At 44.3% G+C, this 14,567-nt stretch overlaps 1 protein-coding gene across 1 annotated transcript in view; it reads left to right on the plus strand.

Moving 5' to 3' along the window:
* TUBGCP2 (tubulin gamma complex component 2) overlaps positions 1-14,567 on the plus strand; it is a 257,023-nt gene that overhangs the window by 112,858 nt on the left and 129,598 nt on the right. Inside the window, exon 11 of the mRNA XM_085608073.1 lies at positions 12,398-12,578. Within this exon, the coding sequence (XP_085464199.1) occupies positions 12,398-12,578 (181 nt within the window). The remainder of the gene's footprint in view (positions 1-12,397; positions 12,579-14,567) is intronic.

Below are 14,567 nucleotides of genomic sequence, written 5' to 3' on the forward strand. Positions count from 1 at the left end.
ACTATCTTTTTGATCCTGTGCAAGAGCAGGGAGCACCCCAAGATGTTGATGGGGATGGTTTGCTCTCCCTGCTCAAAATACTGATGATGCCTCATATGTTGTTTTACAGAACGGCCATGTTCTTGATACCACGTCTGAGACAATGAAGTGCCTCATTTGCAGTGGTGGTCCAAAGGGGAACAGAGGCATTACAATTGCTGCTACCCTCTTTTAAGGCCTCATGCATCCTCCTTTTCAGCTATGACTATGTTGCACATTCGGGCTCCTCAATAAAATTTGAAATTCCTACAGGCCCAGCATCAAGGTAGTCTGGACAATGCCATCCAGGTCTCAGGTGAGAGAGCTCGATATTTGCAGCAGTGGTGGCTCGAAAGCAATTGGTCCAGTGGAAGATCCTCTCCCTACCAGAGTTAGTGGCGACTGGCGCACTGCTGGGCTGGGGTGGTCACAAGTAGAAGGTGAAGAACAGGGTGCTCTGGTCTCTGGCGAAGAGCTGGCTCCACATCAATCTGCTGTAATCGCTGATCATTTTTCTGGCTCTGAAGACCTTCCTGCCATCCATCTCGCGGGCTGTGCAGGTTCTCACAGATAACACAACTGACGTGGTACTGCAGTAAGCAGGTAAAAGTAAGGTACATGGTCCTTTGGCAGGAGGCTCTGCGCCTTTGGATATCGTTGGCACGCCAGGGCATTTTACTGATCATTAATCACCTAGAATGGTCCTGGAAAGCCATTGCAGATAAACTCAGATGTGGCATTTAGCAAATCACATGTGGTGACTAGATTTCGAGATAGCACAAAGAGTCATCAATCAGTGGGGAGTATCCTCGCTAGTAATTTTCTCCACCACCGAGAACACGTACATTTTGCGCTTTGAATTTTCCGCAAGAACACTCGTTAGTAGATGCATCACAGCTGAAATAGAACACGGGAATCCGATATGCCTTCCCGTCCATACCTCTCCTGCACAGAGTTCTCAAAAAGATGGGGAAGAACCGGACCCAGATTATCTTCATTGGGCCAGAATAGTGTTGCACCCAGATCTTCCAAGCATAAGCATCTGTCCTCTGAAAAGGCTGCCACTTTGCGGGGACATCCTTTCTCAGCAATAGTGCAGGATCCTCCATCCGAATCTGTGTAATCTACTCCTAGATGCTTGCAGATTGAACGGCGGCAATTGACTACGTTTGATCCGCTGCCTGAAGTGATGGATGCCATTCTTGCCAGCAGTTGCCCATCAACTAAAACCATTTCTGAAGGCTCTGGTGGAAATTCATGGCCTGGTGTAGTGTTTGCAAGACTAAGCTCATACTAGCAAAGTTGTTGGTCAGTCTTTTATTTTATCTTTGGCCCAGCAAGGGCTTGCAGTGGGTACTGTTGAAGGTTATTTGTTGCCCCTATTGACTTCTCTGCTCTTTCCGGATAAGCCTATTACTTAATGAGGTCCGGGGCACGGATGCGTTTTCTCTCATGCTCATGTTTACTTGCACTGCACTAGGCTGTATTCACCTGTGATTTAATGTTTTAACGTTTTAATTTTTGTTTCAAGCTGCATTTGAAAAGCTTTTAAACTTTTATTGGGCAAAAGGGGGCTGTTTTTCAGCACATTGGAGCATTTTAGCATTTTACTTCCTGGCCGTATTTGGTGCCAGTAGCCATTGTTGAGAAGACTGGAGGAGCCATTTTTGTTAGCACTCTAGTTCAAACCGGCCTCCCTACTTAATAAGGCACTTAATAAGGCACTAACGTGCGCAGCGGGGACGGCAAAGGCACACTTAAGGCAAGACCATCTGCGTCGGGCCAGGGGCCAGAACATCTGCCCTTTTAACTTAAGAGGCATGATCTTTCTGCAATACAGGTCTCTCAATCAGTCACTTCCTCCCCCTCATAAGAGAAATTTTCTCAACCCAACTTTTACTAATGTCTCTAATATGATATTGGAAGATCACCTCCCAGTCTGCTGGTCAGATCATTACATTGTCCCATTTCTTCTTCCCAAAAATTGGAAAGAAAGCCTCTGCTGTCCAGCAGCCAAGGTTTAGTCAGTGCTGGTCTAAATTAAATAAGGTTAGCCAGGATGCCATCTTGCTTAATTCCATTCCAGAAATGCATGGAGAAATCTCAAAATGTATACTATATTCAATGAATGGATAAAAAACTAATTGAATAAACGTATACCTTTGAGATTGCACAAAACCAGCTGACCGCAGGGACAGGCTTGATGGTTCTCAGCAGAGCTAGTAGAATAAAAAAAGAGTGCAAAAGAATGGAAAGGAAGTGGAGGATAAGCTACAATGGTAGGAGTAAAGTATTGTCCAAAAAAGCATTGAAAGCTATCCATATGCTATAAACAAAAGGTCAGATTAACGACTTTAGTTCAAGGATCGAAAATTCCTCCAGTTCATCTAAGGAGGTTTACGATATAGTCAACTCCTTCTTTTTTGTGAAACTAGCCAACATGGGCTCTGGCATCTTCCATCCGAGTCCCGCTGCAATATGCTTGCCGACTACTTTCTGAGTAAGGTGAGCAGTATCTATGATGCCTTGGTGGGGGGGCCAGACTGCAGGGGCACACTCTGTGGTTCCAGACAGGCAGCCCTGACAAAAGAGGATTTTGCCTTGCTCCTTCCAATAGGAAGGGAATTCGTAATTGTCCTTGCTAAATCTGTGAAATCAGGCTTCTCCGCTTGACCCAGCACCTCCTCAAGGCCTATTGAATGAAGGAAACATAATCTTTCCATTGCTGACTGATATCTACAACTGGTCACTGGAGAGTGGAACGGTTCCGGAGACCTGGAAACATGCCATTATTAGACCTCTGCTAAAGAAACTCTCCATGGATTTGCGGCTTCCAGAGAGAAATAGGCCAATATCACTACTTCCTGGCATTAGTATATTTATGGGGCCATGTATTAATAAACATCTCTCCGACTTCTTGAAAGCCCACAACCTACTGCACCCTACTCATACAGGCTTTTGACTCGGATGTAGCACGAAAACAGCGCTCCTAATGGTCACAGAAGAGTTAAAAGGGATCCCAGACTAAGAGGGATCAGCTGCGATCATTTTGCTGGTCTTGAGTGCAGCATCTGATATGGTCTCCCATCCACTCTTGCTTAAAAGACTGGAAGAAGTGGGGATTGTTGGTGTAGCACACAAATGGCTCACCTCCTTCCTTAGCGACAGAAGTTGTCAAGTCAGTGAAGGCTCTTTTATTTACTCTCCCATCACCTAAAATGAGGGGATCTTCTGAGCCCCACACTTTTTAACCTTTATTTCCACCAACTTGCAGACATCATATGCTCCCATGGTTTTTTCAATGGTGTAAAATTCAGATAACACACAGATCATTATTTTCCTCAATTCCAATTCCGAGGCAGTATCACACCAGCTCAATCCCTGTCTAACTGAAGTTGCAGATTGGACGGCGGCCAGTTGCCTAAAACTTAATGACCATAAGACAGAGGTACTAATAGTTGGGTATAATCTCTCCTTATGGGGCGATCTCAACTGGCCCAAGTCCCTTGGAGATATCCCACTTTCCAAGTCGGAAGTAAAAAGTCTGGGCATCAGCCTTGACAACAAACGTACCATGGAAGCCCAGGCTAGAAAGCTGTCATCAACCTGCTTTGGTCTTTGAAGATCCCTCAGGAAGCTGCTGAGATAGTTGCCAAGTCCTTTACGAAGAGTGGTTGTCTGTGATACTATCACGATTGGACTGTGGAAACTCTCTATATTTAGGTTGTCCAAAATCTGTGATTAATAAACTCCAAGTGATCCAAAATGCTGCTACCAAGACTCTTAGAAATCCCAAGTCATCAGACAGCTTCGCCTACATTAGCCTTGCTACATTGGCTGCAGATACAAAAAAGGAATTCAGTTTTAGGCTTTGTGCCTGGTTCACCGTGCTCTGTATAGGAAGGGCCTGCAAATTCTACATCTTTTGATTCACCCCTACTGTCCCACAAGAGATTTAAACTCCAGGAACCTAAATTTGCTCGTCGTCCCATGGCGAACGAGACCAGGAGTGGGGGCGCTTGTTTGCACACATGGTTCCCAAATTATGGAATTCCTTTCCTCTAGTACTCAGGCAGAATAACATTGTTCAAGGAATGTGTGACTGTATATACACATGCTTTGCATATTCCTGTCATGTAGTGTTGGGTCTGGATGTGTGCAAGTTGTTTTTCTTCGAAGAAGTTTTTCTACTGACAAGTTCGAGTGATTCATCCTGGTGATAATGCATGTGGGCATCAACTCTATTGTTAGATTGTTTTCCCGTAGGTGGGTGAGAATTAAGTGTAAAGTAAGTGTAGGTAAAGAGATGTCTATGCAAATGAATAGGTATAGGAAAACTGCAACGACCACAGGTGCCCGGAAGTAGGATGGGCGTATGTGAATCTACAGCACTACATGCCACGAACAAATGCTTACAGGGCAATTAACATCCGTTCAAGTCATGTGTGGCTGTAAATACAGTTGCTTTGCATAGACTGTAAAGCAGTGTCCCTCAAATAGACCACGGCGCCTCGTGGGCCTTTGCCCTTCAGGGCGCTGCTTTCATTCTTAGGCGATCCATCTGCATCATGTGCGCTTGGTGATGGAACTGGCACCTTTTCAATTTTGTCCTTGGTGTCGCACAAAATATCCTCGCACCAACCTTCACCAGGTCTGTAATTTGTGCCTCTACCCTGAGTACAGCAAGGCCAACTGCGAGACCTGCTGCTCATTCAGTTCTAAGAAGACTCTTCGTGACCATCAGGCTCGCCGTTTCAAGATGTCTCAAAGAAGAATGGACGAAACACTGGACCTTGTCAGACCTGTGGACTTCCGGGAAGAGGCACAAGCATCGGCTGCGGATGAAGTTACCATCTCCCATGGCGATAGCTCCGACTACAACATTGAGTTGCATGATCGGGCTCCAGCTCAACCAGACGCAAGTACTGCACCCCCACCACCTCGGCATCAACCCCAGCATACCACCACAAGCGATCGACCGCTCATTCCAGAAAGACCTAAAACCATTGCCGGCGAACAAAGCCTTCGGCCACGGTCAGCCGCAGCCATCTGTTTCACATATGCCCAGCCCCAGCTTAGCGCAAAAAAAATAATTGAAGCTGCATGCTTCAGAGCCAACCACTCTGCTTCAGAGCCAAGTCAATCTTCGGAGTCGAAACCTTCGGCATCGAAACACTGCCACATATCGCCACCAACACCAGCTGCTTCGTAGCCTAAAATTTCGTCTCCAAAACACTCAGCGTCCAAACCGAAAACGTTTGCTCCCACTAAAGCAGCACATGGGTTGGGGCCTGTGGAACCTGTGCTTCAGAGTCTACAAGAGGAAATTGACACTAGACCGAAAGCACGTTTTGATTCATCCTGATACTTAATGTATCATTTCAAGACCTCCCCACACTAGTGCACAACCTTCTAAGAGACCGCTTTCTTTCGAGGAGGCTTTGGATATTCCAACTCCACCTAAACACGGAAAGAAAATGCACAAGACCACAAGGCTTGTGCACATAATGCACCCTCACCACCTGCTTCACCGGCTCCCCATGCACCATATTCCCCAGAAGGGTCATTGTGCCAGTGACATTTTCAATGACCCTTTAAGGTCAAGGGTTATAACGCCAAGAGTAGATAAAAAAATGATAAAGCTTCATCTAATGACCCCATATATATCAAATGTCAACTTCCACCAAACTCTGTGATTGTGGAAACAGCACGTAAAAGAGGCAATTCGCAAGTATCTGGCCAGACAAAGAATGTGCAAAGCTTGATGCAGCTTGAAAGAGAGTGGCTGCCCAATCCGCCAGTCATGTGGAGGATCGCAAATTCTATTGGCCTCCTCTCTAGATACGATAGGGCTCACTGGGATGAGATGGAGGAGATACACCAATAACTCCCAGAAAAACAAAAAACTGGCATATCAAATTGCCTCTGAGAGCAAATTAATATCTAACACCACAATTCGCTGTGTCCTTGACGCTGCCCATACTGCAGCCAGAGGGATAAAGTCTAGTGTATTATTATGGTATATTGGTTTTGATGGGGGAACATCTTTTTGGTCCTCAAGTAGTTACCGTCCTTGAGAAAATAAAAAAAATAATGAAACAGCTAAGGTCATGGGAGCGCTGCAGACACTGTCTTACCGTGGTTCCTTTTACCGCTCCTCTTATTGTGGAGGCTCCAAGACCACCTTGCCTTAGACTTCCACCTCTTACAAGTGGCCTCAGATCCAGACCACCTCCCCTAGGGGATACTAAAGAGGCTCATATAGGAGTAATAACTTGAAAGGCAGAGGCATGGGCGAATTCACCAACATACACCACAACCACCAAACCCTGACTTACCTTTCATTCCCCCCAATCACACAACACCTGTCGGGGGTCGTCTACAAGGGTTCTTTCCCGCCTGGTGGAACATCACCTACATCCAGTGTGTATTGGTTTTATCCAACATGGTTATTGTCTGGAGCTCACTTCCACACCTCTGAACAGTCTCCCTCATAAACACAAACTTACACCACAACATCAAAAGCTGCTTAAGGAAGAAATACAACTAGTACTCAAAAAAGGAGCTTTAGAGCCTGCTCTACTCTACCAACAGGACAGGGGGGGTCTATTCTTTCTGATTTCCAAAAAAGACGGGTCCCTAAGACCAATATTGGATCTCAGACTCCTAAACAAGTACATTCTCTCTGAGCACTTTCACATGGTTACTCTTCAAGATGTCATCCCGTTATTACAACAAGGTGACTTTATGGCTGCACTAGACCTCAGAGATGCCTCCTTTCATTTTCCTATTCACAGGGCACATCGTAGGAATCTACGGTCAGCATTACCAGTTCAAAGTGCTCCCCTTCGGGATCACTACTGCACCTAGGGTTTTTACCAAATGCCTTGCTGTAGTAGCTACTCATCTGTGCAGGCAAAGCATACATGTCTTTCCATACCTAGACTTCTTACTAATTCAAAGCGCACCTCGTCAGAAGTGTTACAGACACACTCAGGTCACCAGAAACCTCCTTCATGACCTAGGTTTTACAATCCGCTCCTTAAAATCCCACCTCCAACCTTTTCAGGTCCAACCTTACCTAGGAGCAACTCAGAACTAGGAATAGCTTAACCGAATAGTGCCAGGATATAATCATTCCAAGCAGGCATCTCACAATTCCAACCAGGTCAACAGGTAACAGTGAAGAAAGTCATGTGTCTCCTCGGTATGTTGGCTTCATGTATAGCCATAGTACCTCATGCCAGACTAGTGCATAACGTACCAATAGACTCAAGCGCAGAATCAATGAGAAGATCAAGTGTTGGTCTGTCGTCAAGCTTGCCACTCTGCAGGTGTTCCACCACTCTGCAGTGGTGGAACACCAACATCGTGTTAAAATAACCGCCTTTCCTAGAGCCAGTTCCGTAGAGAACCATAACAGATGCCTCCCTTACGGAATGGGGAGTGCATTCGCAAGATCTAACTGTCCAGGGCCACTGGACACCCAATCAGTGCCATTTCCATGTAAATCACCTGGAGTTACTAGCTGAAAGCCTTCTTTCCTCACCTAATTGGCAAGGTAGTCCTCATCAAGACAGACAACGTGACCGCCATGTATTCTCTCCAAAGACAAGGGGCGCCAAATCCACTCAGCTTTCTCATTTAGGCCAGACTATTTGGAGGTGGACTCTCCTATGCAACATTCACCTTTTAGTGGAGTCCCTACCGAAAATGGACTACGACTTTGTAGATCTCCTCAGCAGGAGGTGCCTACATGTCCACGAGTGGGACCTCCACCCACATGTCCTTATCCAGTACTTCCAGTGTTTGGGCCAACCAGAAATAGATCTTTTCGCCACAACATATAACGCCAAAATACCCAAACTTTGCTGCCAGGTTTCCACATTCACAATCCAAGGGCAACGAACTATGGATGAGTTGGTCAGGGATATTTGCTTACGCATTTTCACCTCTTCCACCACTTCCATTTCTGGTTTGCAAACTTCGATAGGCATCACTCACCCTCATCCTAATGTCTCCCTTTTGGGCACAACAAGGTTCACTACACTCTTCGAACTGTCAATAGTTCCCCACAAAGCACTGCCTTCTCACACAGAACCATGGACAAATCAGACAACCAGACCCCAGATCACTCAATATTGCGATCCGACTCCTGAAGTCCTAGAATTTGGTTACCTCAATCTCCCACTGCAATGCATGAACATTCTCAAAGAAGCACACAGGCCTACTACTCGGTCCTGTTATGCTGCTAAATGGAAAAGATTTTTTCACGATTGCCATTCCAAACACATTGATCCCTTGGCAGCCAAGGGGCAGGACATTGTCTGCTACTTATTTAATTTGCCCACGTCTGGTTTAGCAGTTACATCTATAAGGCTGCATCTAGCCGCAGTTGCCGCATATGTACAAAATAGGCAACACACTTCCCTATTCAGATTTTCCCGTCATCAAAGTCTTCCTAGAAGGTCTTAAAAGAGTTATGCCACCAGCTCCAATTTGGAATCTCAATATTGTATTGACAAGATTAATGGGCCCTCCATTTGAGCCCCTCCACTCCTGCCCCCTCCAGTTTTTATCCTAGAAGGTAAAATTCCTGGTCGCTATCACTTCGCTTAGACATGTCAGTGAGCTTCAGCCACTAACTTTAGCAGAACCCTTCTTCCAAATACATAAGGACAGGGTTGTACTTTGTACCAACCCCACATTTCTTCCACTGGTGGTCTCACAATTCCACCTTAATCAACCTATTAAACTTCCTGTCTTTTCACCCCAACCTAACTCAGTTGCAGAAAGAGCTTTGCACGTTAGACATAAAGCGAGCTCTCGTGTACTGCATTGACAGGACTAAATCATTTAGGAAGACACAACAACTATTTGTTACTTTTTCTAAACCTCACAAGGGAAGGGCCATTTCTAAAGCCGGTATTGCACGATGGATTGGTACATGCATCCAAACATGCTTTGCTAAAGGTAAAAGAACCTCACCTATTCCTCCTAGAGCTCACGCCACTTGTAAAAAAGGTTACATGGCCTTCGTAGGAAACATACCTATAGCTGACATATGTAAAGTAACTACATGGTCTACATCACATACATTTACAAAACATTGTTGTGTAGATGTACTGGACCGCCAACATGGGCAAGAAGTTCTACGCATACTATTTCAAAAACTGTGGGAGGACTGCTTTACAGTCTGTGCTAAGCATGTGTATTTATAGCCACACAAGCCTCAAACGCAAAATGTTACGTACCCAGTAAGCATCTGTTCGTGGCATGTAGTTCTGTAGATTCACATGCACCACTCTCTTCCCCGGAAACCTATGTTTGTTACAGTTACTATCACTATTTTCACACAAACTTCTTTCACATGGTAATCTTTATATACTGTGTTCTGCTTTATGTTTCAACCGTATGTGCCATGCGAGGAAACAGTCAAACAGTGGAGTCGATGACCATGCGCAGTACCAGCAAGAGGAGGAGTCACACTACCTCGTGACTCGAAAGACTTTCGTTGAAGAAAAACAACTTGCATATATCTGAGCCCAACACTATATAACAGAATTATGCTAAGCATGTGAATCTACTGATCTATATGGCACGGACAGATGCTTACTGGGTAAGTAACGTTTTATTTTGGTGAATACTTTATCTAATGCCCTTCCACCTCCCTGTTCTGTGGAGTGGCATTTTTTTAACATCTATAAAAGGCCCCAAATTAGCATTCAGCACACTGTTACCAATAGTTGTTCTCTCTCTGTGTTTGAGGATGTTTTAAAGGGTAATAAAAAGAAACTGGCCTCAGTGTGAAGGGGTGCTGCTTAATTTTCGCCCCATTCTGTCTTTTGTGGAGTGGTGGGGAGTCGTTGCGGAGTTGTAGGATGCTGCCACATAGCGTCACGTGGGAATACTGCTATGAAAAAAAAAGGTTTTTGGATCTATTCTGGGGGGTATTTCACAGTGAGGAATATGCACTTCGAGTATTCACCAGAAATAGTATTAACAAAGGCAAGTAACTTGTTCTTCTGGAACTTTTATATTACAGGTGTTTTATTCTTCCTGTACATCATCGTGGACCTAGAATGGCCAAGCTGGACATAGAAATCCTCTTTATCCTCTGTAGATAGAATAAAAAAGATCCAGCACAGCCAGGACAGTCATTTCTAAAATCCTTCGGCCATTGTTCCTGTACCATCTTCAGCTTTAAGTTTGGATTTGCTGCCCTCTTTCCACTCAGTATTTTAGGTGAAGACAAATCACAACCAAACAACCAATGTAGCTAAGTTACATGTTCATCAGACTACAAAGAACAGAGATATAATTTACCCTACTGAAGAGATGAAATAGTGGACTCAAGTGCCTGCAAAGACTATAGAGCACCCTTTTTGAAGAGCACCTCAATTTGTTTTCAAATGATACTATCACCTTTTCTGTGCTGATTAAGATTGTCTGAATTCTGTTTTTTTCTACCGAACACAATATGTCAAAAAGAGCTGCTTGTTAGAGACTTCACAGTTTACTTCAGCATTATCTTTGATAAGGATTGTGTATTTCCCTATAGAGCAATCTTTTTGTGCCATTTACATTTAAGGGTTCCGTATGCAGACATGATTAAAACAAAAATAAAATAAAAGCTCCACTCCTCCCCCACCCTCATCATTTTAGTTTTCAGTTTCAGACCTTATTGAATAGACATTCTCAGATTCTGATCACTTAACTATGTTTAGATGCTGCAACTCTGGTGCGGGGAAACTCATTGTAAATATCTGTGCCAGCATGTTACACAGTAAGCTTGCTTAATAGTGAGGACTTCAGTTGCTGCTGTTTTAATATTGAGATGTGCCAGGAGACTTTAGGACAAAATGGCAGGCTTGTTGGGAGTAGTATCAGAGGAAACTAAATGTTTGCCATGCAAGGGAGCTGCTCTCCGCCTTGCCCATATGTGTTCCAGATTCACAGCTTGTGGCATTACTTACTTGAGATTTCATGATTCCTGGGAAATATAGTGAGTCAGTCGCTCATATTTCTAACCAGGTAGTAAGTTAGTTGCTCATCATACAAATTGGGCGATTCTTGCATTTTGTAAATAGGTGGATTTGGCCATCTAACACATTGTAACATATGTAAATGAAGTTACCAATGGGGCAAAGGGCAGACAATCATGTGGGGACCTGATGTTGATGGTCATAATGTCACCATACCTTCAGTTGGCACTAAAATGATGTAAAGACTAAGAAGTATATAATATAACTTATAAACATATTATATAATTCACAGTGTGACTTTCAGACTAACCCACGTAGTATTCCATTGACTTTATACGTTTACTAGCTAGGGCCTCCATGTATAGTTTTCTGGTCGTTACAGTGCCTGTAATGCTCTTTTGGCTGCCTGCCTGCAGTTAAACTGTGTAGGATACCTCATAAATACAGTGTATTCAAAAGGTGCACATTTTTACTTTATAAATATTTTTTAACTTAATGTACAATGTAAGATTTGCCTGAAAGTCTGTGAACACAAAAGGTTTGACAGTTGTAAAAGTTTTGTGGAAGAAGACCAATCATTTGAATGGTAGAACAGCAAGAACCTCATAAAAAAGGCCATTGAGAAACCTATCTCCAAAAATTGACATTCCCAGCCTCTGTATGTCTTTTGGGATAGGAAGGACACATACACACAGATTAATGACGAAAGGAAAATTGAATACAGCAGAAATCTCTCAACTCTGCATTCATCTATTGGACTTGAACTTTGGCACAGATGGAAAATGCTTCCATTTGAGAATATAACTTGACAGTTCTCAGTATTACATGTAATGCTGCTAAATAATGTGCAGTTTTTTAGAAACACAGTAGAATTAAGTCTGTACTGCAGAGGAGCATTTTAATGTGAGCAGAATGCTCTGCCAAGACTAGAAAACTGTTTCACAGTGGACTGATGAGGAAAATTCCAAAAGGATATTTACTGAAAGACACACAATTAACTCATTGAGGACATTTTTATAAGGTGAAGAACTTCCAATATATCTGGGTAATTCAAAGGCTTGGGAATTAACCTGCAAAATAGAAAATTGTGGCGTGACTTTTGAATAGGTTGTTAAGAATGTTTGCCAATAGTTTCTACCTTCACCACATATTTCACTAGTTGGCCGCATGTTTCTGCCTGTTAATCTGTGCCATGACTTTATCAAGCGTGCAGTTCTAAGGATTACGGTATTCTGGAAGGGAATGCCTTCACATGTTGTTCCTCACTGTTGGATTGTGACTAAGAGCAGCTCTTTAGCTACATTTGTGGTGTCTGTCTCTACAGTTATTTACTCTCATTCTATTCTTTTCTCCTATTCTTGCCGCTCCATCCTTCAAACTTATATCTGTAATAGGTCAATAAAGCACTACTTCCTTATGGACCAGGGGGATTTCTTTGTCCACTTCATGGATCTCACGGAAGAGGAACTGAAGAAATCTGTGGAGGACATTATCCCTAGCCGGCTAGAGGCATTGCTGGAACTAGCTCTGCGCATGAGCACGGCCAACACTGATCCTTTCAAAGATGACCTGAAGGTAAAGCATGTGGAGATTTGGTATACCTGGCTGATTATTATCACTGCCCAACAACTGTATTATGTTATTAACAGATGTACATTTCATTCTCATTGTCTCGTCCCTGTTTTGCTGCTGGTGAGCTACCAGCTTTTACCTTCCACCTAGTTCCACAATGACTTCTTGTGTTTCTCCTTTCGGATGGATTCTTCTAACTGCAGATTGCTCAACTTTAGAATATCTCCACACTGAATCCAGAAGATTTTTCTGCATAGTCCCTGCTCGGCTGTAGGCTCTGCATCGACCCGCTCCTCCTCGGAAGTGACAGTTGGAGCATCATACAAGCACACTTTTGTTAGTTTCTTTATTTGAGCACCTTTGTACATGGATCTGGAGCTAGCTCCTAGCTTTTTCCTGTCAATTGAAAATGTTGTGTATGATGGATTTCTTTCCAGTTTGCAAAGTAACGTCCCCTCTTAAAAAAACAGGGTTTAAGCCTGGTTGATGCTGTTATAATCTGATGTTGCTGACAGATCCCCAAGATGTATGTCTCTATTGTGTAGGTTCGAGCCAATATCCCAAGTCATGCAAGGAGTGTACTGTTGTACACCCAAAGTCAAATCATAATCGTGAAGCCAAGCTGTATGTTTCGGTGCACCAGATGAAGTCATATAAGTCTCATTCCCGTTTGAAGTTGAGAGTTTGGATCAGTTCCCACTCTCACGGCCACAACCTTCTTCACAGTCTAAGTGTTCGGGTAAGTCCAAAATCATACATAAAAAATCCAAGAGGGATTCATCCCACTCTTCTGAGAAGTTATGAGGATGTCTGTGTTCCCTGCCAAAGAGCCATTTCCGCAGATGATTCAGAAGCACTGTGAATTTCTGGGTCTATTAGGGACGCTGCAACAGATTGAGGCATTCAGGGATTCCATATTGCAAATCTTTGGCTTCCTGCCAGATCCTTATGCCGTGCTTTCGGGCCCAAGGAACCACAGAGGAAACCAGTCAGGTTATTGCTGGTGGGCAGCTCTCAACATTGCCGAGACCGTCTGAACCCGCAACTGGTTCCGCACCAACTCCGAAGCCGACTCCTCATCAGGCACTGTGACCCATGCTGGTTCCTGGCTTGTTGGCGCTGGCACCAATGCCAGAGGAGTACCCCAATCAAACCGTACCAATCTCAGCCGAGTCCTGGAATAGCTCCAATATGACTGCTTGCTGTTCATTCCCACTCAGACAAACTGGCAATTTACAGAGCCCATTGACTTTTTTAGAATGGATTCTGACCAAAACAGCCAGCCTTTGACAACAGTAGACCTGCAGAACACCTGTTACCATGTTCCTGTCTTGCAAGTCTACAGGTGCTACCTGCCGTTCGAGGTGGGCCACAAGCATTTTCCGTTTGCCATGTTCCTTTACGGCCTCACAACTGTCCCTTGGGTGATCACGAAGGTGACCGCGGTGGTTGCAGCTTAACTTCGGAGGTCAAGTATACCAGTCTTTCCCTACCTCGACAATTGGCTGCTGAAGGTTTGCTCACCACATTCGGTAATGGACCACCTCTGACAACGGCAAACCACCTTGATATTGTTGGTTCACTAGGAACGTGCAGAACTCTCCTGATTCCTTCACAGGTGCCCTCTTTCATCTGAGCCATTTTAGAATACAGTGTGTTACTAGGCCGTCCCTCAGGATCAGAGAGTCGTTGGATTTTGGGCTATAATGCTGATGTTTTAGGACGGCATCCTGCTGGTTGACCATGCTAGGTAGCATGTCAAGGCCCTGCACTGGGATCTAAAGTCCAAGTGGGCCCAGCAACAAGGGAATCTGTCATCCAGGTTTTGGAGGAGCCTGAAAAAGATCTGCAGTTGTTTCTGCCTTACTGCAAATGTACCAGTGGCAGACCCTTCCTCCCTACCCAAGCCAGCGCTGACAGTAGCGATGGATACGTCTCTGCTGGGTTAAGGATGTCATCTGGTCATCAGAGGTCTCTGGTCTCCCCATCAAC

Source organism: Triturus cristatus, chromosome 1_2 (genome assembly GCF_964204655.1).
Source record: "Triturus cristatus chromosome 1_2, aTriCri1.1, whole genome shotgun sequence".
Classification (NCBI taxonomy): Eukaryota; Metazoa; Chordata; class Amphibia; order Caudata; family Salamandridae; genus Triturus; species Triturus cristatus.